Source organism: Dendrobates tinctorius, unplaced genomic scaffold, assembly GCF_039654945.1.
Source record: "Dendrobates tinctorius isolate UK_male_01 unplaced genomic scaffold, ASM3965494v1 ptg000120l, whole genome shotgun sequence".
NCBI lineage: Eukaryota > Metazoa > Chordata > Amphibia > Anura > Dendrobatidae > Dendrobates > Dendrobates tinctorius.
The window spans coordinates 17,013,411-17,037,912 of record NW_027361788.1 but is presented as its reverse complement, the minus strand read 5'-3'; the positions used below and the strand labels follow the sequence as shown (position 1 = coordinate 17,037,912).

Sequence of the window (24,502 nt, the reverse complement as noted above, 5' to 3'; positions counted from 1 at the left end):
GCCAGGAGAACCGTGGTTTGTTCAGACACTGCTGTCTGTACCTGGACCGTGCATGTGGGACATGTGAAACCAGTTTAACACATGTATTTACAGGTCCGTGAATTGGAAAATGAGTTGGAGAATGAACAGAAACGAGGTATTGAGACTTTCAAAGGTGTTCGGAAATATGAGATGCGAATGAAGGAATTGACCTACCAGGTAATGTATCCTTTTTATTCAAATGTCTCAAGTATTTCATCCACGTTAATTAACTAACCTATTAATCTAGGTATCTGAATATGACTTTTACCCATTACTGTTATTTACCTAGACTGAAGAAGACAGGAAGAATAATCTGGGACTACAAGACTTGGTCGACAAGTTACAGTTAAAAGTTAAATCCTATAAGAGACAGGTTGAAGAATCTGTAAGTTAAAATATTTGTAAATATATTAGTCCTTGTAAATGAAGGAAAGACAATACCATAGTCATTAGCTTATGCAAAATAATTCCTTTCAGCTTTGATTTCAGCACTTTCGGGAGGCCTCTTCTATATATCTTGATCTCCACATTACAGTTTTTCCCCAAACAACAAAGTTATCCCCAGCGATCAGATGGTTTTAGAACCCCGAGAATGGTGCTCTGCATTGTTGTCTTGAATGGAGCAAGGCAGCTATGCTCACTTTCAACGTCATTGGGACAGCCAGAAAAAGACAAATTGCTTATTTTCTCTGGCAGTCTTCTAGACAATGAATGGACTGGATGTTGAGCATGTGCATCTTCATTAAAGACAATAATATACAGCCCAATTCTTAAGGCCCTGTCATACACAGCGATCTCGCTGATTTTGTGACACGCCAGCGAGATCGCTGTGTGTGACAGGGTTCAGCGACTGGCCCCCCTGCCGTTTATCGCTGATCGTGCTCGAATGGCCTGGGCCGTTTTTCGATTGCTGGTCTCCCACTGGCCAGCACGCATCGCTGATTGTGGCAGCGAGAGACCAGCGATCAGCGACGCTGGACGCTGGTTTCTAATGTAAACATCGGATATCCACAGCTCCTGGTTACCCGATGTTTACATTAGAAACCAGAGTCCAGCGTCGTTGGTCCTGATCGCTGGGGCTATGTGTCTATATCAGCCTAACGATGTCCCAGCGATCCCATCATGTCGGATCGTTGGTGGGATCGCTGGGACATCGTTATGTGTAACGGGGGCTTTAGAGTTCCAGAGCTCCAATCTTGGGTTTGCTGGTGTGGCGCCCCTGAGGATTCAGTTGCCACAGAGGTACTGCACCTCCTCCTGAGGTGTGGTACCCCACCATCCAGGTGAGTTGGAGGCTCCTAACCACGCTCCAACACTCGCATTCCACACAATATGGTAGTTCAGCAAAGCCACATTGCGGCTTCCTGCTTGGAGTGTAGCAGAGCACCTTTGGTGGCTCCCTGCTTGGAACACGAAACGTGCTGGGAGGCGGGTGGAGTTTAGAATACATAAAGAGCGGGAAGGTTTAGGTTTTCAGTCAGTCAGTCAGTCAGTGGGAGAGAGAGAGTCACTCGGAGAGGAGTGAGGATCCCTGGAAGAGGGATGGAGGAAGGAGTGCTGCAGCTGCCTCAGTGATCTGAGGCAGCTGGCACAGGAAAGAAAAGAAGGAGAAAGACATTGGACTGAAACCTGATCTTCTATGAGAGAGAGGGATTAGTACGGAACAAAGTAGTAAAAGGGAACAGAGAGGACGTGGGTTAGAGGAGAACCCTGCCTAGAAGTTCTAAGCGCAAGGCTGGGGCCCGGTCCCCGAGGTTGTATGGATACTGAAGGTCCTGCAGCAGACACCAGTGGAGTAGTGGGCTGTAAATGCACTACTCCCATCTAAGACTTGGGGGCACAACAGCAACGTGAATAGTGAGCCGGGACTCAGGAGAGAGGAGTCCCCGAAGCAGGCTACAGCTACTCCAGTGTAACTCAGTACTGGGAGTACTTCACACTTAAAGGCGCTATAAGAGGAGACGTTCAGAAAGGCACATGTTGGCGGAGTGTTGGAAGGAAGCATTCCATCTGATCTGGAGGTTGACTGAGTCCCTGACCCGGAGGACACAGCACGGAGGCAGGCATCTGTGTGTGCTACACTGTGAGTAAAGCTTTGGAACTGCACGCCCTGGTGTCCTCCAGTTATTCCTGCGCCAACACACCCTGTACCACTACATCTGGGTATCAGCTTCTACATCGCCTGCACCTCTCCTCTGCCCCTACATCTACACTGCCCTGGGGCTACAGCTCCACCTGCGGGGAGATTCTCCATCTTGGCTGCAACACACCACCAGCCCCAGAGGATCTGCATGCAGCGTCGGCCCAACATCTCACTTGCCGAACACCACAGGTGGCGTCGCGAACTATTCCATTACCTACAAACCACCATTAAACACCCCTGATTACTTGGGCGCCCAGGGCCACAGACCGGGTCACCGCTGCAGTGACACATCCCCCTGACACCGGCCCGGTACCGAGTACCCCACGGCCCTGGGAGGGCGACCCAACTTGGCATCACGAAAAGGATGACAAGACCCAATGCCATTGGGTTCTGTGTGCCTAAGATTTGTTGGACTTAAAACTTTTGAGAATGTGCAGAAGACCCAATTTGATAGACTGTAAAATGAATGTTAAAAATGGCCGCTGGCGCGGTGAAGAAGGGTGTGACAACATGGGAGGTCCTAAGAAAAGACCGTGAACTGTCCTGGGCCTCCCCTGCCTGAATTACTATGCAACAGTAACATGGCCCACCCCCGAGGGGTTCATATACTGGCTTGGTATGGAGGCGCTGGAAGAAGATGCCGCCCCAAGAAGGAGGGGCAGATGCCAGTGGCGGGAAAGGGGCCAAGGCAGGAAGAAGAACGCCAGAACGCCATTTTGGAGAGAGATGGGAGGAGGCCTGCCGAGCGCAGGGAGGTCATGCCGGATCTCCTTGGCGCCATGGCTGAAGGCTCCAACCCAGTGTCCGAGATGAATCGCCAGCAGCTGGAGGAAGAAATAGCCCAGCCAGCAACTGAGACAGGAAGCGCTATGGACCTTGAACCTGCAGCGCGCCCAGGAGGGGCCTACACCTGCGGTACCCACCACACCGGTACCCGCCGCTGCTGCACCAGATTCTGTCCAGGCAGACTCCGTGGAGCCTGCGACCACTGCCATACCACCGGCAGCACGTATCGTTTCCCCTCTGCCGCCACCACCGGAGGAGTTGTACAAGGCCCTGGGAGCCGAAGCGGAGGAAGAAGAGCCTCTGTCCGGACCTGACGCGGCGGCGCAGGTCCTTCCAGAGGCCCCTGCGGACCCGGAGCTGACCTTAGCCCCGCTGCCATCCCCGGCATTCCACCGAACGGCACCCGCTGCCACCATGCCTGCAGCGGAGCAGAGACCACGCCGCCGGGAGGCTCCAGGTACGTCTGATGCCCCTACACCTGGGATGGCCCTGGGGTGTACCACGGTCGCAGTGGAAGGCCAGGTCGTGTTGGATCTGGTCTGGGACCGGAATGCCAGTCCCCCAGGGAAAACACCGGAACCCTTAATGGTGGTGCAGCGGTACCCGATGAACCGGGATAGGTCTCGGGAAGAATGGGAGGAGGAGGAAAATTGGGCTAGCAGCCAAGCAACTATACGCCAGCTGGCAGCTGAGCACCGGGCGAGGGAACAGCGCAAGTTGACTTGGACCGGAAAGAGCAGGTCCGTGCCGGTCACTATGGTCCCCGGGACGCGGCAGGGTGGGGGCACATGTTAAATGTAAACCATTAGAGGGGGTTTGGTTCATCCATGACCCCAGCCGAATCTCCGATCTGTTCTTTAACCGGCGGGATGTAGAGCCACACTTGAGGAAGGGGCACCCTGCCAGGAACCTACACCCGGGAGATCATGTGACGTTTACCAGACATGAGGGATTGAGAGGCTGGTATGCGATGAACATCAGAAGGGTCCCGGAGGATCTCATCAAGTCCTGCAGGCAGAAACCGACTACTGCCTCTCCAGCCACAGTCATCAAACAAACAGTGTTTGTGCCTACCCCTATGTGCCAAGCTGAACCAACACCAGTCCGGCAGACAAATTTCACCCCAATGGAAGAAGATTACCTACGGACTGCTGATGCATTTTTCTCCCCTGGAAACAGCCCTAATCACCAGTTTCCAGAAACCCCAGGAGGAGACCACCACTAGCAAAAATAACTAACTCTCGTTACCCAGGAGGGTATTTGCACCGTTGTGCCTTTTGTTTTCCTATCATGGTTTAGTTTTTGGTTTTTCCAATTGTTGCCCAGTTTCGATTGGCAGCTTTCATATTGAACTGCAGAGATCATGAACGCTGAATGGTCCAGAACTGTTATTGTACATAGTTTGCACCTATTTAGCTGTCCTCTCTTAGATTTACATAGACACTTTGCGAAGCTAACGTCTACCTCATTTGGAGCATGACTCCAACTAAGGACACTGCAAGAAATCCCAGCTGGGAGCGGTGTCCAGCACTTAGAAGAATTATCTTATCTTCAGGACATTTCCAGACTCGTGTCTACCTTTAGCACTTGTTGATAATGGTTAATATATTTTTTGAAACAGAAAGATAGAAACTGATAATGACAGATTTTATAGAGTATAACTGAGAGAAGAAATATAGTGAATGTTTACAGAACTTTGAATAAAGATGTTGAGGATATGAATATAGAATTAAAAAAGTACAGGTGACGAACCAGGTATCCACGGTTGTCATCCTACGTCTAGAAGAGACAGTAGAAGGAGGAAAATGTGAAAGATAGTGAAAAGGAGATGTGTTACTAGCAAATGTGAATTGATATTGAGTTTGCTTATATAGCACTTTAAATTAGGTAGCATAATTTAATATTTAGACATTTAATTTGTTTGTAACATTCAAGAAACCGTGCCTCCTATATTAGGAAGTTTAGTATAAGACATGTTTATTCAGCATTACAAAATTTTGTATGTTCCTGTATTGTTAACTCTGTTTGATTTGCAGCCCGCGGACGTGCTGTGTTTAACGGGGGGGAATGTGGCACCCCTGAGGATTCAGTTGCCACAGAGGTACTGCACCTCCTCCTGAGGTGTCGTACCCCACCATCCAGGTGAGCTGGAGGCTCCTAACCACGCTCCAACACTCGCATCCCACACAATATGGTAGTTCAGCAAAGCCACATTGCGGCTTCCTGCTTGGAGAGTAGCAGAGCACCTTTGGTGGCTCCCTGCTTGGGACATGAAACGTGCTGGGAGGCGGGTGGAGTTTAGAATACATAAAGAGCGGGAAGGTTTAGGTTTTCAGTCAGTCAGTCAGTGGGAGAGAGAGAGTCACTCGGAGAGGAGTGAGGATCCCTGGAAGAGGGATGGAGGAAGGAGTGCTGCAGCTGCCTCAGTGATCTGAGGCAGCTGGCACAGGAAAGAAAAGAAGGAGAAAGAGATTGGACTGAAACCTGATCTTCTATGAGAGAGAGGGATTAGTACGGAACGAAGAAGTAAAAGGGAACAGAGAGGACGTGGGTTAGAGGAGAACCCTGCCTAGAAGCTCTAAGCGCAAGGCCAGGGCCCGGTCCCCGAGGTTTTATGGATACTGAAGGTCCTGCAGCAGACACCGGTGGAGTAGTGGGCTGTAAATGCACTACTCCCATCTAAGACTTGGGGGCACAACAGCAACGTGAATAGTGAGCCGGGACTCAGGAGAGAGGAGTGCCCGAAGCAGGCTACAGCTGTCTGCCGTACAAGTAGAGTTCTTGGGAACATCTGTAAGGAGGCACTCCAGTGTAACTCAGTAGTGGGAGTACTTCACACTTAAAGGCGCAATAAGAGGAGACGTTCAGAAGGCACATGATGGCGGAGTGTTGGAAGGGAGCATTCCATCTGATCTGGAGGTTGACTGAGTCCCTGACCCGGAGGACACAGCACAGAGGCAGGCAACTGTGTGTGCTACAGACTGAGTAAAGCTTTGGAACTGCACGCCCTGGTGTTCCCCAATTATTCCTGCGCCAACAAACCCTGTACCACTACATCTGGGTATCAGCTTCTACATCGCCTGCACCTCTCCTCTGCCCCTACATCTACACTGCCCTGGGGCTACAGCTCCACCTGTGGGGAGCTTCACCATCTTAGCTGCAACACACCACCAGCCCCAGAGGATCTGCATGCAGCGTCGGCCCAACATCTCACTTGCCGAACACCACAGGTGGCGTCATGAACTATTCCATTAACTACAAACCACCATTAGACACCCCTGATTACTTGGGCGCCCAGGGCCACGGACCGGGTCACTGCTGCTGTGACACATCCCCCTGACACCGGCCCGGAACCGAGTTCCCCCACGGCCCTGGAAGGGCGACCCACTGGCATTCCCAGCAGTCCTATATCTCCAGTGATCAACAATTTATCCCCATTATACGATTTTTAAAGAAATTCAGCAGTTACACACTGCCCCTAATGTATGACTAGTTCATGCTCATTCTCGTTATTCATAAAACTGCTGGTTTGTATGGAGCTTATATTACTCTCTAGGGATTAATTTCGATAACGGCAAAATTCTACTTCTTAAGAACAAGTTCATATGTTCAGAATATCCTGCATATACAGCATAGATAAATAGTTGTTTACCATACCACACAATTACTGCAGATATTCAAACCACATCATGCTCATCTTTGTAAGGATCAGAGTGAAATGTGTAAATACATGAAGATTTTGTTTCGGATTTGGAATTTATTGCAACTTGTGGACAAACCCTAAGGGTCACTAGAACGACTTATTTTCAATGTTTGTTCAGGAAGAAGAAGCAAATGCCCTTCTGAGTCGCTTTAGGAAGGCTCAGCATGAGCTTGAAGAGGCGGAAGAAAGAGCTGACATTGCGGAGTCCCAAGTGAATAAGCTGAGGGCCAAGTGCCGTGATGTTGGTGGAAAGGTAACACAATGACAACATCATTTGATTTGCCATGTGTGTCTACATTGTATATTTTGTTTGTATTGATAGCATCTTTTAGATTATTTCTACTCTCCATGGGGGTGCTCACAATATATTTACCTATCTCAGAGAGGCACACACTAGAGCTAACTAACCTACCAAACTTTGGGAGTGTAGGAGCATAGCATAAAAACCCTGGGCAACTATCCTCAGTCGGAATGGCAACAATGCTGTATTTATAGTTTTTGTAACTTTTTTTTTTCTTTACAGAAAGAAAATATAGAGTGAACACGCTTATACAAATATTGGAATCTATGAATACTGCTATGTGTTCTCCCCCAATGCTCATTTGAAAATAAAATATTATTACAATTCTTTTGTTGCATTTTTAATAAGTGCATGTCTATAGGATGGGTGTCTTTTCCTTTTGGCTTGGTTCAATAATTTATGTTGCAATACTTCTTAGAAAAGTGAAACATTACAGGGGTATTACATCCTACAGCTGGCAATGGTGAGGAAGCTTTTATTCATACATTTACAGAAGTAATAGAGGAACAACACAAGTTATAAGATAAGATCCATGATGGATATCTCAAGAGACATACAAGTCTGCTCCAGTGGAACAGTGAAGGCCGCAGAGGCCATGTGACATAACAATGTCATGTGACTGCCAGAAATCAGAGTGCTGATGTCACAGGAACTGCACTGATCCTGTAGGTAAATAATTTATTTTTATTTATGGGTAAACTTAACCCCTTCCCGGTGGCGCCATATATATACTGATCTGCGGGAGGTGCATAACCGCAAAGAGCAGTATTTGTATAGCACCATTTCCAGGTAACCGCACTGCATCGCACGGTGACTGGGTTAAGATCACTGATAACAGACCATCCCTGCACGTCGCCCCGGGGGTCTGTACCACCCCCCAGCATCAGCGATCGCTGTGTCTTGTCAATTCTGACCAGCCAATCACAGCAATCTCTATATATAAAACTGAATGTATGTATGTGTGTATCACCAACCAATCACAAAACATCTTTCATTTCACCAGAGCTGTTCAAAAGAAGCTGAGCTGTGATTGGTTGCTATGAGCAAGTTTTCCCACTTGACAACACCTCAGCAAGCACTGACATGGTGAGAGAAATCTAGCATCCCCGGGAACATAAGCTCCCAGCCATTGTCTGCTCCCAGAAAGGAACAGAGCACATGACAGAAATGAATCCCCCCTCCCGTGGATCATTGGTATGCAAGTTAGGGCGTTTTGGTACTGACCCCAGGCCTTTCTTAAAGCGATCTCCGGTATGGAAGGCAGGGCAAATCCATCCAGTGGTTTGGTTCTGACCCCAGTTCTCTCTTAAAGGGATCCCTGGTATGGAAGTCAGGGCAATTACCTTCCAATGTTCTGGTACTGACCCCAGGCTCTCTTAGGCTACTTTCACACTAGCGTCGTGCACTGCACGTCGCTATGCGACGTTGCAGCGCACCGACGCATAGTGTGGAAGCGCCGCACAACGGGGCAGCGGATGCAGTTTTTCATCGCATCCGCTGCCCCATTGTAATGTCCGGGGAGGAGGAGGCGGAGTTTCGGCCGCGTATGCGCGGTCGAAAATGGCGGAGACAACGCACAAAAAAACGTTACATGTAACTTTTTTTGTGCGTCGCGGCTGCCAAAACACGGAGCATCCGTCGCACGACGGATGCGACGTGTGCCCAAACGTCGCAATGCGTCGCTAATGTTAGTCTATGGAGAAAAAACGCATCCTGCGGGCAACTTTGCAGGATGCGTTTTTTCTCCAAAACGACGCATAGCGACGTGCAGTGCACGACGCTAGTGTGAAACCAGCCTAAAAGGGATCTCCTGTACAGAAGTTAGGGCAAATCCCTCAGCACTCTGATTCTGACCCCAGGCTTCAATAAAAGGGATCATTGGTATGGAAGTCAAGGCAAATCCACTCAGTGCTCTGGTTCTGACGCCAGGCCTCTCTTAAAGGGATCCCCGGTATGGAAGTTAGGGCAAATCCCTCAGCGCTGTGATTCTGATCCCAGGCCTCTCTTAAAGGGATCCCCGATATGGAAGATAGGACCGTTCCACTCAGTGCTGTGGTTCTGACCCCAGGGTCTCTTAAATGGATCATTGGTATGGAAGTTAGAGCAATTCCACTCAGCAGTCTGGTTCTGATGCCAGGCCTCTCTTAAAGGGGTCCCCGGTATGGAAGTTAGGGCAAATCCCTCAGCACTGTGGTTCTGACCCCAGGCCTCTTTTAAAGGGATGGGACGATGTGGGATATTAGGGGTAGTAGTCCGGTGGCTTTGATGGGAAGATGTGAGATATTAGGGATAGTAGTCCGGTAGCTATGCCTGACGGGATGATGTGGGATATTATAGTGAATGTGGCTATGTGGAGTGGGCGGGGCTCTACACTCAGATATATATATATAATCATTATAATTTGTTATAACTAACCGTAGTTAGTTACTATGCCCAGGCAGCGCCTGGCTCTTCAGCTAGTATGTCAATAAAGTTAAAAAACAAACAAAAAAAAAAAAAAAAACATGTGACATGCTGTGATCAGTGCTATGTGACACAGCACCAATCACAGTCATCACAATGGGCAGGGTGATCGCGATGTCACCTCACCTGATTAACTCATTTGGCGCTGAATGGCCGAACAACAGTTTCTGACCAATAAGCGCCAAAGGAGTTAATCTAAAATAGTGATCACTGCTCTGCACGCCATCTTTATCTCAGTTTTGGAGTGCAGCGTGGTTGTGAGACCCTCCCTGTGTACCTAAGAGAAAGATCCATTGGTAGCCAGTGCGATCCCCCTACGAACTCCTGCCCCCGACTCCAGTGTCCTTCTGTGCCGAGATCCTCCTGCAATATGTACTGTTTGACTAATCTGTGATCACAGCAGCAGCAGCAACAACTCCCCCATCCCTGTCCCAGTCCCTCCATCACTGTTCCAGCACCCCCCAACCCTTCCCCTCCACTTACAATTGAATTTTTAGCGCACTTTTTTGCGCTATTTTCGTGTGTGCGGCATCCTGCGCTGAGCATTCGTGCTTTTCCTGTGTCCGCAGCACAGTAATCCGTATCGCTGCTGATCAGAGACTGCACCATGGGACTTTCTTTTTTTGGTTAATTTGCGTACCGGACGTAGCAGTGTAAGCGACATCCAATTGTTTTATAAGAAAACATTTTTTAGTTAGTACATTGTAGTTTTAAAGAGGTAGCATGTTAGTGTAGCGTCAGTGTTTGGTGATGTCCGATCTTGTTTTAGAGAAGAAAAAAAATTGTACAGAGTAGTTTTATAGGTAGTAAGGTAGGGTATTAGTGTAGTTGGAGTCAGTGTTTGGTGATGTCCGATCTTGTTTTAGAAAAAAAAAAAAAAAAATATTGTTTGATGTCTATATAAAATTCGCCCAGTGGTTCAACACTTCAGAAGAGAATTTGCTGAGGTGTACACACTTCAGAGGGACATCGCTATAGATGAATCTCTGGTTCATTTCAAGGGGAGGCTAAAATTCCAACAATACCAACCCAGTAAGAAAGCCAGGTGCGGAATTAAACAAACTGTACGAGAGTATCTCAGGGTAAACCCACAGATTTAGGGTCTACGAGGGTAAGGACACCCAGATTAACCCCCCTGAATGCCCTCCCCTCAATCCTGGGGGAGGATGGGAAAATTGTGTGGGAATTGCTGCACCCACTGCTAGATAAATGCTGAGAAAAGGCGAAAGTAGAGCCCAATGCAGCGACAACATGCTGGTGGTAAAAAAAGACAAAAGGGTTGTCCTTATCTTGAACACTATACACTGTAAAAACAGCTCCCTTGTCACTGTTCATGGTACCACAACACAAGTCCCAAAGCCAGATTGTATCTTGAATTACAGTCAGTATCAGAGGGGGGTGTAGATCTCTCAGATCAGGTGCTCAGACCATACAGTGACATGCGAAAAGCTAAAGTATTGTTAGGCACTGGGATTCTTCCGCTGCACGGGATGGATCCCGGGTCTTGTCTGCCTCTGTGGTCTCCCATTCGGCTTAGGCCGCAGCTCAGCATAGACGTCGGTCCCAGCGTCTTGCTCAGACTCGTGGTGTTTGCTTGGTTGCTGCTGGCTCTTTAACCAGATCTATAGTAACTAATGACAGACTGGGGCAACTTTACGTTCCAGAGTCTAAGTCCAGAGATCACCTTACTGAGCATGTTCATGATGTGGCATCAGCTCATTGGTGGTCAGACGTCAGCTGCTCTGGTGAGGTAGCAGTCCCGGATTGGTCCTCGGTTAATGTCACGGCCGACTGGGCGTGAGTGTTGGGATGGAGCTTAGCGTTTAAACGGCTCCCAATGGTGCCATCAGATGCGCTAGGACAGTGATGGCGAACCTTTCTGAGACCGAGTGCCCAAAAGGCAACCAAAGACCAATTATTTATGACAAAGTGCCAACACGTGCCAAACTCCCCATCATGATCCCCTTCATGATCCCCTTTTTCTAGTAATATGCCCCATCATGATCCCTGTTGTTAATTCTCTTGCTCGGAGTTCTGAGCTGAAGCTCCCTCTGGTGGTCGCTGAGAGTAGTGGAGCTGACCAGGTGGATGGAAGTTCCCCACCTGACAAAGATAATTGGAAACCTGGGATTACTGGCTGGGAGCATATAATTGAGCTGGCGGCTCTTGGAGGTTGCTGGTGATTTCCTCAGTGTGCATTTTTTTGCTTTCTGTTTTGCTGCTAGGCTTCAGAGTGCTCCCTGCTGGGGGCAGTGCTGGGCCCTGCTTCATATGTGGCAGCTTGTTCAGTCCCCTGTTATGTTAGTATCTTTTTGCTTGCTGCCAGTTTATACCAGAGTGCTGATCTAGCGGGGGTGAGATCATGTGATCTCAGTTTTTTTTGTATATCAGTAGTTTTGGACTTTTTCAGGGTTTAGTGCGTGATTGATTGATTGATTGCAGACAGTATCTTTTCTATCCTGTCCTGTCTAGACAGCTTGGGCCCCACCGTTTGCTCAGTCTGTTCTCTGCCTGTGTTTCCGTCTCATCTTGTCTCACTGACAATATATGTTTGGGGGCTGTCTATTCCTTTGGGGATCTGCTCCGGGGCAGTTTAGATTTCATCTTTCTGTCTTTAGGCTTAGTTAGTCTGACGGCTGTGACGAGGCGTTTAGGGCATTGTAGGAACGCTATTATGATTGTGTCACCGAGGAGGAAAACAAGACCAAACCAAGCCACAGAAAACCAGAGAGGTTGGTAACTAAGCGGATTGCAGACCCCTGATCCTATCCACACAACTAGCAGTAGCCGTGGAGTGTACCTACGATGATTCTAGACGCCTTGACACAGCCGGAGAGCTAAATAAGCCTAAAGCAAGAAAAAGGGGAAATCTAAACTGCCCCAGAGCAGACCCCAAAGGAATAGACAGCCCCCAAACATATATTGTCGGTGAGACAAGGTGAAAACACAAACACAGGTAGGAAAATAGGCTGAGCAAACGATGGGACCCACACTAACTAGAAAGGATAGGAAAGGAAAGATGCTGTCTGCAATCACGCCAAAAAACCCTGCAAAAAATGTCCAACACTTCTGATAGCAAAAAAAACCCTGAAGTCACTAGACTTCACCCACTATATCAGCACTCTGGCATATTCTGAAAACAGAGCAAAAAGAGGCCAATCTAATAAGGGACAAAAAGCAACCTGGCACAAACAGTAACATAAGGATGGAAATTCATCACAGCCCCAGCCGGGGCTGGCTGAGCACACAAAACTGAATAGACAAAACCAAATCAAATGTGAACAATAGCAAAGAACACTTAGCTTGAGAAAGCAGGGACTGAACTGGAAACTAATAACTCAGGAGGCAGGAAAAATCACCAGCATGGACAGAGGGAGTCGGCTGTCTTAAATCCAGTCAGAGACTCCTGATATCCAATCGTCCTCCTCATTATCAGGTGGCAGGTCTGTTAATTAGATCAGCTTTATTACCTCCTGCAACCACCAGAGGATGCCCGGAAAGAGACTCCTCTGTCAATACAACCAACTCCACCACCCTCACCAGCAACCAAAGGTAGACCAGAAAGTGAATTCACAACAGTCACTCAAGGGGTCACCGAACCCTCATCCACGCCACCAGGCCGATCAGGATGGGCCCAGTGAAAAGCTCGAACCAATCTATCGGCATGAATGTTAGAAGCAGAGACCCAAGAATTATCCTCCTGGCCATAACCCTTCCATTTGACCAAGCACTGGAGTCTCCGTCTAGCCAAATGAGAATCCAATATTTTTTCTACCTCATATTCCACATTGCCTATAACCAATACAGGGTCTACTGGCCATAGGAACTACTGGCTCAACAAACCTATTCAACAGAGATTTATGAAACACGTTATGGATATTAAACGTAACTGGAAGAGCCAATCGAAAAGAAACAGGATTAAGAATCTCCAAAATCTTATAAGGTCCAATAAATCTTGGCTTGAACTTTGGAGACGCAACCTTCATAGAAATATTCTTTGACGACAACCAAACCATATCACCCACTTTAAACAGGGGACCAATGGTCCTATGCCGGTTGGAAAACCGCTGGGCCTTTTCCTGAGAGAGGGACAACTTATCCACCACTTGGTCCCATATCTGCTGCATTCTCTCTACCACAGTGTCCACACCTGGGCAGGCTGAAGATTCCACTTGCCCTGAAGAAAATCGAGGATGAAACCCAAAGTTATAGAAAATGGGCGACATCAAAGTGGCAGAACTAGCTCTATTGTTTAGTGCAAATTTGGCCAAGGGCAAAAAGGAGACCCAGTCATCCTGATCAGCAGATATAAAACATCTCAAATAGGACTCCAAAGTCTGGTTTGTTCTCTCAGTCTGCCCATTGGTCTGAGGATGAAACGCAGAGGAGAAAGAGAACTGAATTCCCAGATTGGAACAAAAAGCTTTCCAGAATCTGGAAACAAACTGGACTCCTCTGTCCGACACATTGTTCTCAGGAATCCCATGCAACCAAACCACCTGTTGTAAAAACAAGGGCACCAACTCTGAAGAAGATGGCAACTTTAGGAGTGGTACAAGATCGACCATCTTAGAAAATCTATCACAAATCACCCAGATAACAGTCATTCTCTGAGAGACAGGAAGATCAGAAATAAAATCCACTGAGATATGGATCTATGGCCTCTTGGGCACCGGCAGGGGCATCAACAGTCCACTAGAACGAGAACAGGGTTTAGACCGAGAACAAGTCCCACAGGACTGCACAAAATTCCTGACATCACTAGATAAGGCAGGCCACCAAAAAGACCGACTCACCAAATCTCTGGTACCAAAAATACCTGGATGACAAACCAATGCGGAGCAATGAACTTCAGACATCATTCTCTTCCTCCACTGGAAGAGAACGCTCTGGTTTGTCCTCCTGAAATTCCTCCAGGGCGCATCTCAAATCGGGCGAGATGGCAGAAAGAACTACCCCCTCACCTAGGATGGCAGTAGGCTCGGTCACAATAAGAGAATCAGCAAAGAAACTCCTAGATAGAGCATCTTCCTTAAGATTCTTAGTGCCCGGAAGAAAAGAGACCACAAAATTAAAACGCGTGAAAAACAAGGCCCATCTAGCCTGTCTAGGATTCAAGCGTTTGGCCGATTCAAGATAAATCAAATTCTTGTGATCGGTGAGGACCACAACTTGATGTCTAGCTCCCTCCAACCAGTGTCTCCACTCTTCAAATGCCCATTTCATGGCCAGAAATTCCCGATTCCCCACGTCATAGTTACGTTCAGATGGGGAGAATTTTCAAGAAAAGAAGGCACAGGGATTCATTTTAGAAGTCACCGGATCTTTTTGGGACAAAACAGCTCCTGCACCAATCTCAGAAGCATCTACCTCCACCTGAAATGGGAGTGAGACATCAGGTTGCCGTAGAACCAGAGCAGAAGGGAATCTCCGCTTAAGCTCCTGAAATGCCAAGACAGCCTCTGGAGACCAATTCAGCACATCAGCGCCCTTCTTGGTCAAATCAGTCAGTGGTTTGACAATACAAGAAAAATTACCTATAAATTTACGATCAAAATTAGCAAAACCCAAAAACTTCTGGAGAGCCTTCAAAGAATTGGGCTGAACCCAATCATAAATGGCCTGTACCTTGGCTTGGTCCATTTCAATAGCCGACAGAGACAAAATAAATCCCAAAAATGAAATCCTCTGTACACCGAAGAGGCATTTCGATCCCTTAACATACAGGGAATTTTCCATCAAAATCCGGAACACAGTCCGGACATGTTCCACATGAGAATCCCAATCACTGGAAAAGATCAAAATATCATTCAGATAGATGATCAAAAACTTATCCACAAAGTCCCGGAAAATATTATTCATAAAGGATTGGAAGACAGAAGGGGCATTAGTGAGCCCAAAAGGTATCACCAGGTACTCAAAATGTCCCTCCGGAGTATTAAATGCCGTCTTCCATTCATCCCCGTGCTTGATGCGAATAAGACTATACGCCCCCCTGAGGTCAAGCTTGGTAAACCAGCAGGCACTTTTAACTCTGGAAAATAGATCAGAAATCAAAGGTAACGGGTACTGATATTTAACCGTAATTTTGTTAAGGGAACAATAGTCAATACAAGGCCTTAATGAACCATCTTTCTTGGTCACAAAAAAACCCCAGCACCTAAGGGTGAAGAGGATGGTCTAATATGACCCTTCTCCAACGACTCCTTGATATAAGATCGCATAGCATCATGTTCGGGTACTGATAAGTTGAAAAACCGACCCTTGGGAAATTTACACACGGGCATCAACTCGATTGCACAGTCATAACTCCTACGAGGAGGCAAAGATGCAGACTTACTCTCACTAAATACATCAGAAAAATTAGCCAAATAGTCAGGAACATCATGAGACTGGGGAGAGGTGGAGAAAACAGGAGTGTCACTAAGAACACACTGACAACCCCAACTCACCACAGACACAGATTTCCAATCCAAACTGGATTATGAGTTTGCAACCAGGGAAAACCCAGAACAATAATATCATGCAAATTGTGCAGCACCAAAAATTTACAATTTTCTTGGTGGTCTGGGGCGACCGGCATTATCACCTAGGTCCAAAACTGAGGTTTATTCTCCGCCAGAGGAATAGCATCAATACCCCTCAAAGGAATAGGCATCTGCAGAGGTATCATGGGAAAACCACAACATTTAGAAAAATCCAAATCCATCAGATTCAAAGCTGCTCCTGAATCTGCAAAAGCCTTAGCGGAAAATGTGGATAAAGAGCAGATCAGAGTAATTGCCTAAAGGAACTTAGGTTGTACACTGCCCACAGCAAATGTGTGTGCAAAACACTTCTCTCGTTTAGGGCAGACAGAAATATTATGAGAGGCATCTCCACAGAAAAAACACAGCTTATTACGCCTTTTAAACTCCTGACGTTGCACCCTAAACAAAACCCTATCACATTGCATGGGTTCAGACGTTCAAAAGGCGGCAACGCCTCTCGTGTAGTTTTACGTTCACGTAAACGCCGATCAGCTTGAATGGCTAATGACATAGAATCATCAAGACCAGAGGGAACAGGAAATCCCGCCATAACATCTTTTACAGTTTCTGATAAACCCTTCCGAAAGAGAGCTGCCAAGGCACAATCATTCCATGTAGTAAGGACCGCCCACTTTTGGAATTTTTGACAGTTTACCTCTGCAGAATCCTGACCCTGGTTCAATGCCAATAGGGTTTTCTCAGCTTGATCAATAGCATTAGGTTCATCATACAACAAGCCCAAGGCTTGAAAAAATGCATCCACATTAGTCAGAATAGGATTTTCAGGTGTCAGAGAAAAAGCCAAATCCTGGGGATCGCCGCGCAGCAAGGAGATGACAATTTTAACCTGCTGCACAAAGCTCCCCGATGAGTTAGGCTTCAAGGCAAGAAATAATTTACAATTATTCTTAAAATTCAAAAATTTTGACCGATTCCTAGAAAACACATCAGGAGTAGGGATTTTTGGATCAACAGCATGTGCTTGAGCGAGATAGGCGGAAATTCCCTGCACTTCAGCAGCGAGCTGCTCAACACGATCAGACAATTGCTTAATTTCCATTAAAGAAAAAATCCTCCTACGGCCCCAGAGAAAAAGAGGAAAAAATACATATAAAAAAAAAATTCGGACACTTTTTTTTTTTTTTCAATTCTTTCCTGCTTTTGAGTACCCTAGAATCTGCGGTTTATAGAGATGAGCGACTTTGCCTTTTTTCGGGTCAAGTCGGGTTTCATGAAACCCGACTTTCGCAAAAGTCGGGTCGAACAAAATCGGCCAATTTTCGTGAAAAGTCGAAGGCCGACTGAAACACGAAACCCAATGCAAGTCAATGGGGAACCAAGGTCGGCAGGGACTGGAGGACAGGAAACACACCTACAGTGCACATTTTAATGCCAAAAACATCAATTCTAATTATGTAAGCTTGTCAACCTTAATTTACTTTATAGTTATATAGTTAGGCATTGAAAACTGGGGGTTATTTGGCTAAAGTTGTGGGGGGGTAGGGCTGGCTCCAGATTTTCGTGGGCCCTGGGCCAAAGAGTGTCACTGGGCTCTTTTAACACATGCCACAATTCATGATCCTCTGATACGGCAGACAAATAGCGGTATAGTACAATGAAAAATACTTCACTTCTTACATCTCATGACTGATATCCATTTTAAATTCTCCAATAGCTCCAAAAACGGACAGTATATTACTCCGTACAGTATTATGGCCACCGCATAGTGCACTATACAGAGTAATGAGGCCCATATATTTCTCCATACAGAATCTTTGGTCCCATATAATGTTTGAAACAGTATATGATGAGCTCCACATAATGCTACAGTATATGTTGGTCCCCATGGATAAAGCTCCATTGTGTTATGGGCCCAAATAATGCTCCATATATAATGGGACCCATTTCTAATGCTCCAGTGCATAATGGGCCCTGTAAATTCTGCTCCAGTGTCTGATATCCACCTTTGGAATGTTCCAGTGTATGGTGGGCCACATATATCATTCTCCAGAGTATAGTGCTCACCAAAAATAGCTGTCCCAACATTGAAAACAAATAAGTCTCCTCACTAGGGAATCCCTGTACTAGTCTGGACTCCTCGTCGTCCCCATCTTCCATCTCACTGCACTTGGACTGTTTAGGCAGAGGGCGTACAGACATGATGTCATCGCGCTCTCTGACCAGAATGTCACTGTCAGGAAACGCGGAAGACATCACGGCGGTGGAGCAGGGAGAGGTAAGTGCAAGTGCTGTGATCCTGAGCACTCATTGGCGACGGCACTGGCACAGGTCCCCTCATAGTACGGGGTGGGCCCTCCCACAGGCAGAGACACTTTTGCATACTATGAGGGGCCCTGTGACAGTGCTGTCGCCCATGAGTGTGCCCCCCACCTGCTCAAGGAACCTGCACTTTCATCTGCACCTTCCTCTTTGTCACCATGTAAGGTGGTATAGTATGCGGGAAGGGGAACCTGAGTTTCATCAGGGTCAGATTCTGGCTGTGTAGAGTGTAGGATCTCTCTAGCAGTTAAACCAACACACAACACAGTTCCCACTCCAGGCCAGCAGGGAGACCTCTGAACCTGACTGCTGAGGAGCTGCTCTCTGTGGTCGGAAGGAGGTAAGTTAGGGCAGTCTGTGAAGGGAAGGGGAAGTGTGTGGACATGAGAAGGGGAGCTGCAGGATGAGCAGAGTTAAGGCTCACTCCTAGCTGGAGCGCATGGTCGGGATTCCGGTCTCCGAGTTTGTAGGGACACTGATGGTCCTGCAGCAGAAACTGGAGGAAGTAGCAGCTGTAAATGCTCTGTTCCCAACTAAGGCTCGGAGGCCCCAGCAGCGACGAGTGTGAGCCAGAAGGAAAAGGCTATGGCTGCCTGCCATACGAGAAAGTTCCAAAAGAGAGTCAACTGGGGGAACTTCAGTGAACTCAGTACCTCAGATAAGCGCTAGAACGGAGGCCACACTACCTATCTGCAGAGAGAGATATCCAAATTTGCTTCCAGGCTGACCAACTCCTTCTGCATTTGTACTCTGGGTCCTGGACGGCACTTACCAAGTACAGGTAAATGAACTGCACGACTGTCTGTCATCTTTCTCCTGCGCCTGGCGCACGGCTCTGCTACATCCTGCACTGAACACCATCTACCAACTCTTTCATCTGCCCTGCAACTACGGCTCTACCTGTGCAGGGCTTCTACATCTTAGCTGCACCACAACATCTATCCCAGAGAAGCGACACTGCAGCGTGGGTCAATCTGATCAGAAACCACAGGTGGCATCACATATCATTCACCTATAAACGTTATTCACCCCTTTGCATGGACGCCTAGGGCCACGGAACGGGTCATCACCACCAACGTGACACATCCCTCTGAAACACTGGCCCAGTACCGATTAACCCCACTGCCCTGGCTGGCCACCCACACTCCATGTCAGATTCATCTTGGACTGGGGAATTCACGATTTGACTTGATAACCCAGGCATGGTATGATAGAAAGAGCTACATGGACTAATGTGAAGTGTGGCCTGCTGCATCATTCGCTTTTGGTGGGGGTGAAGGACACAAGGAAAGGGGTTCTTCCTGACCAGGAGCCGGCACTTGACGACTCAGTGCTTGTATTTTTTGAAACTTCAGAAGAGGAGGGCATATTTGCTGGAGTCTGTTTCAGCAATGTAAGAAAAACAGCACTGAGTGGATTAGATACCCACAAATTCTCACGATATAGAATAGCAAGTCAGCAATAGAGAAAAATCATAAAACCTAACCTTTAATAAACGTAATAAAAGCTACAAGATAAAGTGCAGATAAAAACACACTGAATCAGATGCCACAGACTATAACAGAGTGTCTGTATAAATCAACGCAACAGATCACCCACAGTATATACATGTGGCTATTCCAAGTCCAAAAATTTGAAAAAAGATTGGACTAAAAAATACTCGGTCTGAAAAATGTGAATAAAGACCAAGTATAAACAGATGAACAGATTCCTTAACAGAGGAATAAACCAAATAAACCTCTACCCTGTTCAGATCAAGGATAATATGCCTGTTCATGCACATAGAGAAGACATCAAATATAAGAAATCCATATAATTATGTGAAAAGGAAAGATCTCACCACATGCAGATGGAGGATGTCCATGGTCAGATGTCCCATCAGAGTCATGTCAGGTGAGGAAAAAAGGCATTAGCCCTATTCAAGCCCTAAAGGAGCTAATGTTTCTAACACCCATGACTCCCGCCCTAACAAGGGCAGTCCACATCTAACCCTCACAATACTAGCCCTACACAATCCCTGTGCAACCCGACGCATTTCGTCACTTGCTAACTCCTCAGGGGACCTAATAGCACAGAATATAAAAAGCAGTAAATGGGTAATGTATCACAAGCGCAGAGCTGTATACACTAGTGTTGGGGTAATTTTTAAATGTACATCTAAATTGCAGGAGTAACCCACAGACTGTCACATGCTCAGGATGGATCACACCACAATATAACAAGAAGATCTGCAAGAAATAATCACACATGTGGGACAATGTTCCAGGTGTCAATGATACACTTAGAGTGGTGGGTGGAGGAGGACTTCCTGGCAGAAAGGGTACAGTATCACCAGATACCAGGTATATATAGCATAATTTAAACATTAAAAATGTACGTCTATATATTCAGGAGTACTGTTGAGCCACCCCGCTAGTGTTCCAGTTCGTTTTGGTTCTTCGAACGCGAGGCAAGTTCGTCAAATGTTTGTCGAACAACGTCGAACACCATTGAAAACAATGGCAGGCAAACACATGCAAACACATAGAAAACAATTACAAAAAACCTTAAAAGGTGTCCCAAAGCAGACAAAATGCTCAGAATGCAAAATTAACATATGGAAAACGGCAACTACATATAGAAAAGAGGTGGAGGAGTAAGAGGAGGAGGAGGAGGAGACACAGATATAGGCATGTCATGCCCTTATGAAGTCAAGAAAAGCTGGAATAAAAATGTAAAATACCAAAAATCAGTAAAAATCTGAAATCGAAGACGATCATATACCGTCAGACTTCCCACCATAAATAAGGCCAACTGCTGATCGGGCGGCGTTATTCCCACGAACCTCCGAACAGCGTCCATGAAAGCAAAGTGTTTGGTTTCCGGGTGCAGTATGGTTGCAAAGCTGAACCTTAAAGGAATGTCCAGAAGGGCACCACCAGGAGTGGAGCCTGCGGCTTAATTCGACTCCACCCGGGAAACCTCAACCATGCCAGATACAGAACAGATTGACAGATTGCAAGCTTTGTTGATTCTGTGGGTGGTGGTGGATGTCTGTTTTTAGTTGTGCTAGCGATTTGTCAGCTTAATTCTGTTAACGAACGAGACTCCGGCATGACCCCGCGGTCCGCGTCCAGCTTACTAGAGGGACACGCGAGGCTCTGGCACGCGAGATCAATCAATAACAGGTCTGTCATGCCCTTACATGTCCGGGGCTGCATGCGTGCTACACTGAAAGGTCCAGCGTGTGTCGCTTACAGGTGCAGATAACCCGCTGAACCCCGTTAGTGATGGGGATCTGGGATTACAATTCTTCCCCGCGAACGAGGATTTCCCAGTAAGTGCAGGTCAACCGGAATTCTGGAATTAGGCCTAACCGGCATTCCTGAAAAAATGAAAAAAATTAAGTGTCCAAACCACAGGTGCTGTAGCTTGCTTAACAGCTGGGCTCCACTGCTGAGTAGCACGCAATTCTTACATAAACAGGCGGCATAGCTTGGTTCACTGGTGGGCTCCTCTGCTGAGTAGCAGACAGTGCTGCAAGGCCCAAAAAGATTTTCTGGACAAGATGTGGTAAAAAATAATTATGAGAACACATAGAAAAAAAAGTATATGCACACAAATAGGGATCACCACAAGGATATGATAATCAAAAAGTATCAATTTTATTAATGGACACAACAGACACTTTGTTTAAAAACAATTAAAAAGTCTGAACAACCAGACACTGATAACAAAACAAAGACAATGGGTCATTTTGATAAATAGTTAAATACTATGGGTCCCAAGGCCAACCATTCAGTATAATGCCAGGTATCTGCTAGTTACCATAACCTAGGGTCTATCAAATCAATTGTAATGACAATCATGACCTTGGATCAAAAATACCATATTATCAATAACTACTAAGGTTACATAGAGATTCTACATATGCCATGAATAGAAAATTGAATACTTATCATGTTGCCAACACAAATAAACATACATTAACAAGTCCCTTTCCCTAGCATGATATCACCTGGTTTCTGAGGATGAACAAGCTACCGGGTAGGTTACATGGGACCCCCAAACCCACGCGTATCAACTCAGTGATGTGTCTTTCTCAAGGTCAGTGTAATGTTCTGTTGAGATCCTTTATATACACCTATCCAATTAGTAATCACGCTTACCAGCTGAGTTTCAAGTGGGGGAGAAAAAAAAAAAAAAAAAAAAGTGGATCAGTTCTGAGTTTAATGAGGCAGCGTCCTGCTCCCGCCAGTGCGCAGGCGCCTGTATTAACTGACAGAAGTACCATGGAGTTGCCCTTACTAAGCATCTATTTCCACTGCGCACGCGCCCAAATGTTTTGCCAAGAATTCAGTACTTCCTCCTCTACTAAGTACTGAATCAGTAAAGGTGCGCAAGCACAATGATCTCCAACACACAGGCGCCTGCAGCGGAAAAAAAAAAAAAAAATTCTCAAGTAGCGTGCGGGCGCCCAGGAAGGATCCTTCCCCTCAAGGAGACCTCAGGCTGATGAAAAATGCGACTTTATCTGTGCACTCAATATCACGGCGCCCAGATTTAATAGCACAATCGTCCTTGCTGGAAGCACCATAGGAATATAGGGAAGATCATATACCACATCAGTACATCCAAGTGCAGGCACCAAAGCTTAATGCGCTAAAAGCGCTACCATAAGATGACGCATAGTGTGAATACAGCCATAATTTAATGTGTCAAAAAGTGGTCTAGACACTGGCACAACATGACAGTAATAATAAACTTTATCTGTGCACTCAATATAACGGCGCCCAGATTTAATAGCACAATCGTCCTTGCTGGAAGCACCATAGGGATATAGGGAAGATCATATATCTCATCAGTACATCCAAGTGCAGGCACCAAAGCTTAATGCGCTAAAAGCGCTACCATAAGATGACGCATAGTGTGAATACAGCCACAATTTAATGTGTCAAAAAGTGGTCTAGACACTGGCACAACATGACAGTAATAATAAACTTTATCTGTTCACTCAATATCACGGCGCCCAGATTTAATAGCACAATCGTCCTTGCTGGAAGCTCCATAGGAATATGAGGAAGATCATATACCACATCAGTACATCCAAGTGCAGGCACCAAAGCTTAATGCGCTAAAAGCGCTACCATAAGATGACGCATAGTGTGAATACAGCCACAATTTAATGTGTCAAAAAGTGGTCTAGGCACTGGCACAACATGACAGTAATAATAAACTTTATCTGTGCACTCAATATCACGGCGCCCAGATTTAATAGCACAATCGTCCTTGCTGGAAGCACCATAGGGATATAGAGAAGATCATATACCACATCAGTACATCCAAGTGCAGGCACCAAAGCTTAATGCGCTAAAAGCGCTACCATAAGATGACGCATAGTGTGAATACAGCCACAATTTAATGTGTCAAAAAGTGGTCTAGACGCTGGCACAACATGACAGTAATAATAAACTTTATTTGTGCACTCAATATAACGGCGCCCAGATTTAATAGCACAATCGTCCTTGCTGGAAGCACCATAGGGATATAGGGAAGATCATATACCACATCAGTACATCCAAGTGCAGGCACCAAAGCTTAATGCGCTAAAAGCGCTACCATAAGGTGACGCATAGTGTGAATACAGCCACAATTTAATGTGTCAAAAAGTGGTCTAGACGCTGGCACAACATGACAGTAATAATAAACTTTATTTGTGCACTCAATATAACGGCGCCCAGATTTAATAGCACAATCGTCCTTGCTGGAAGCACCATAGAGATATAGGGAAGATCATATACCACATCAGTACATCCAAGTGCAGGCACCAAAGCTTAATGCGCTAAAAGCGCTACCATAAGATGACGCATAGTGTGAATACAGCCACAATTTAATGTGTCAAAAAGTGGTCTAGACGCTGGCACAACATGACAGTAATAATAAACTTTATCTGTGCACTCAATATCACGGCGTCCAGATTTAATAGCACAATCGTCCTTGCTGGAAGCACCATAGAGATATAGAGAAGATCATATACCACATCAGTACATCCAAGTGCAGGCACCAAAGCTTAATGTGCTAAAAGCGCTACCATAAGGTGACGCATAGTGTGAATACAGCCACAATTTAATATGTCAAAAAGTGGTCTAGACACTGGCACAACATGACAGTAATAATAAACTTTATCTGTGCACTCAATATAACGGCGCCCAGATTTAATAGCACAATCGTCCTTGCTGGAAGCACCATAGGGATATAGGGAAGATCATATACCACATCAGTACATCCAAGTGCAG

At 46.3% G+C, this 24,502-nt stretch overlaps 1 protein-coding gene across 1 annotated transcript in view; it reads left to right on the top strand.

The window, feature by feature from the left end:
- LOC141101617 (myosin-4-like) overlaps positions 1-6,918 on the top strand; it is a 73,348-nt gene extending 66,430 nt beyond the window's left edge. Inside the window, exons 36-38 of the mRNA XM_073590793.1 lie at positions 94-198; positions 311-406; positions 6,772-6,918. Coding sequence (XP_073446894.1) covers positions 94-198; positions 311-406; positions 6,772-6,918 — 348 coding nt within the window. The remainder of the gene's footprint in view (positions 1-93; positions 199-310; positions 407-6,771) is intronic.
- Positions 6,919-24,502: the final 17,584 nt, after the last annotated feature.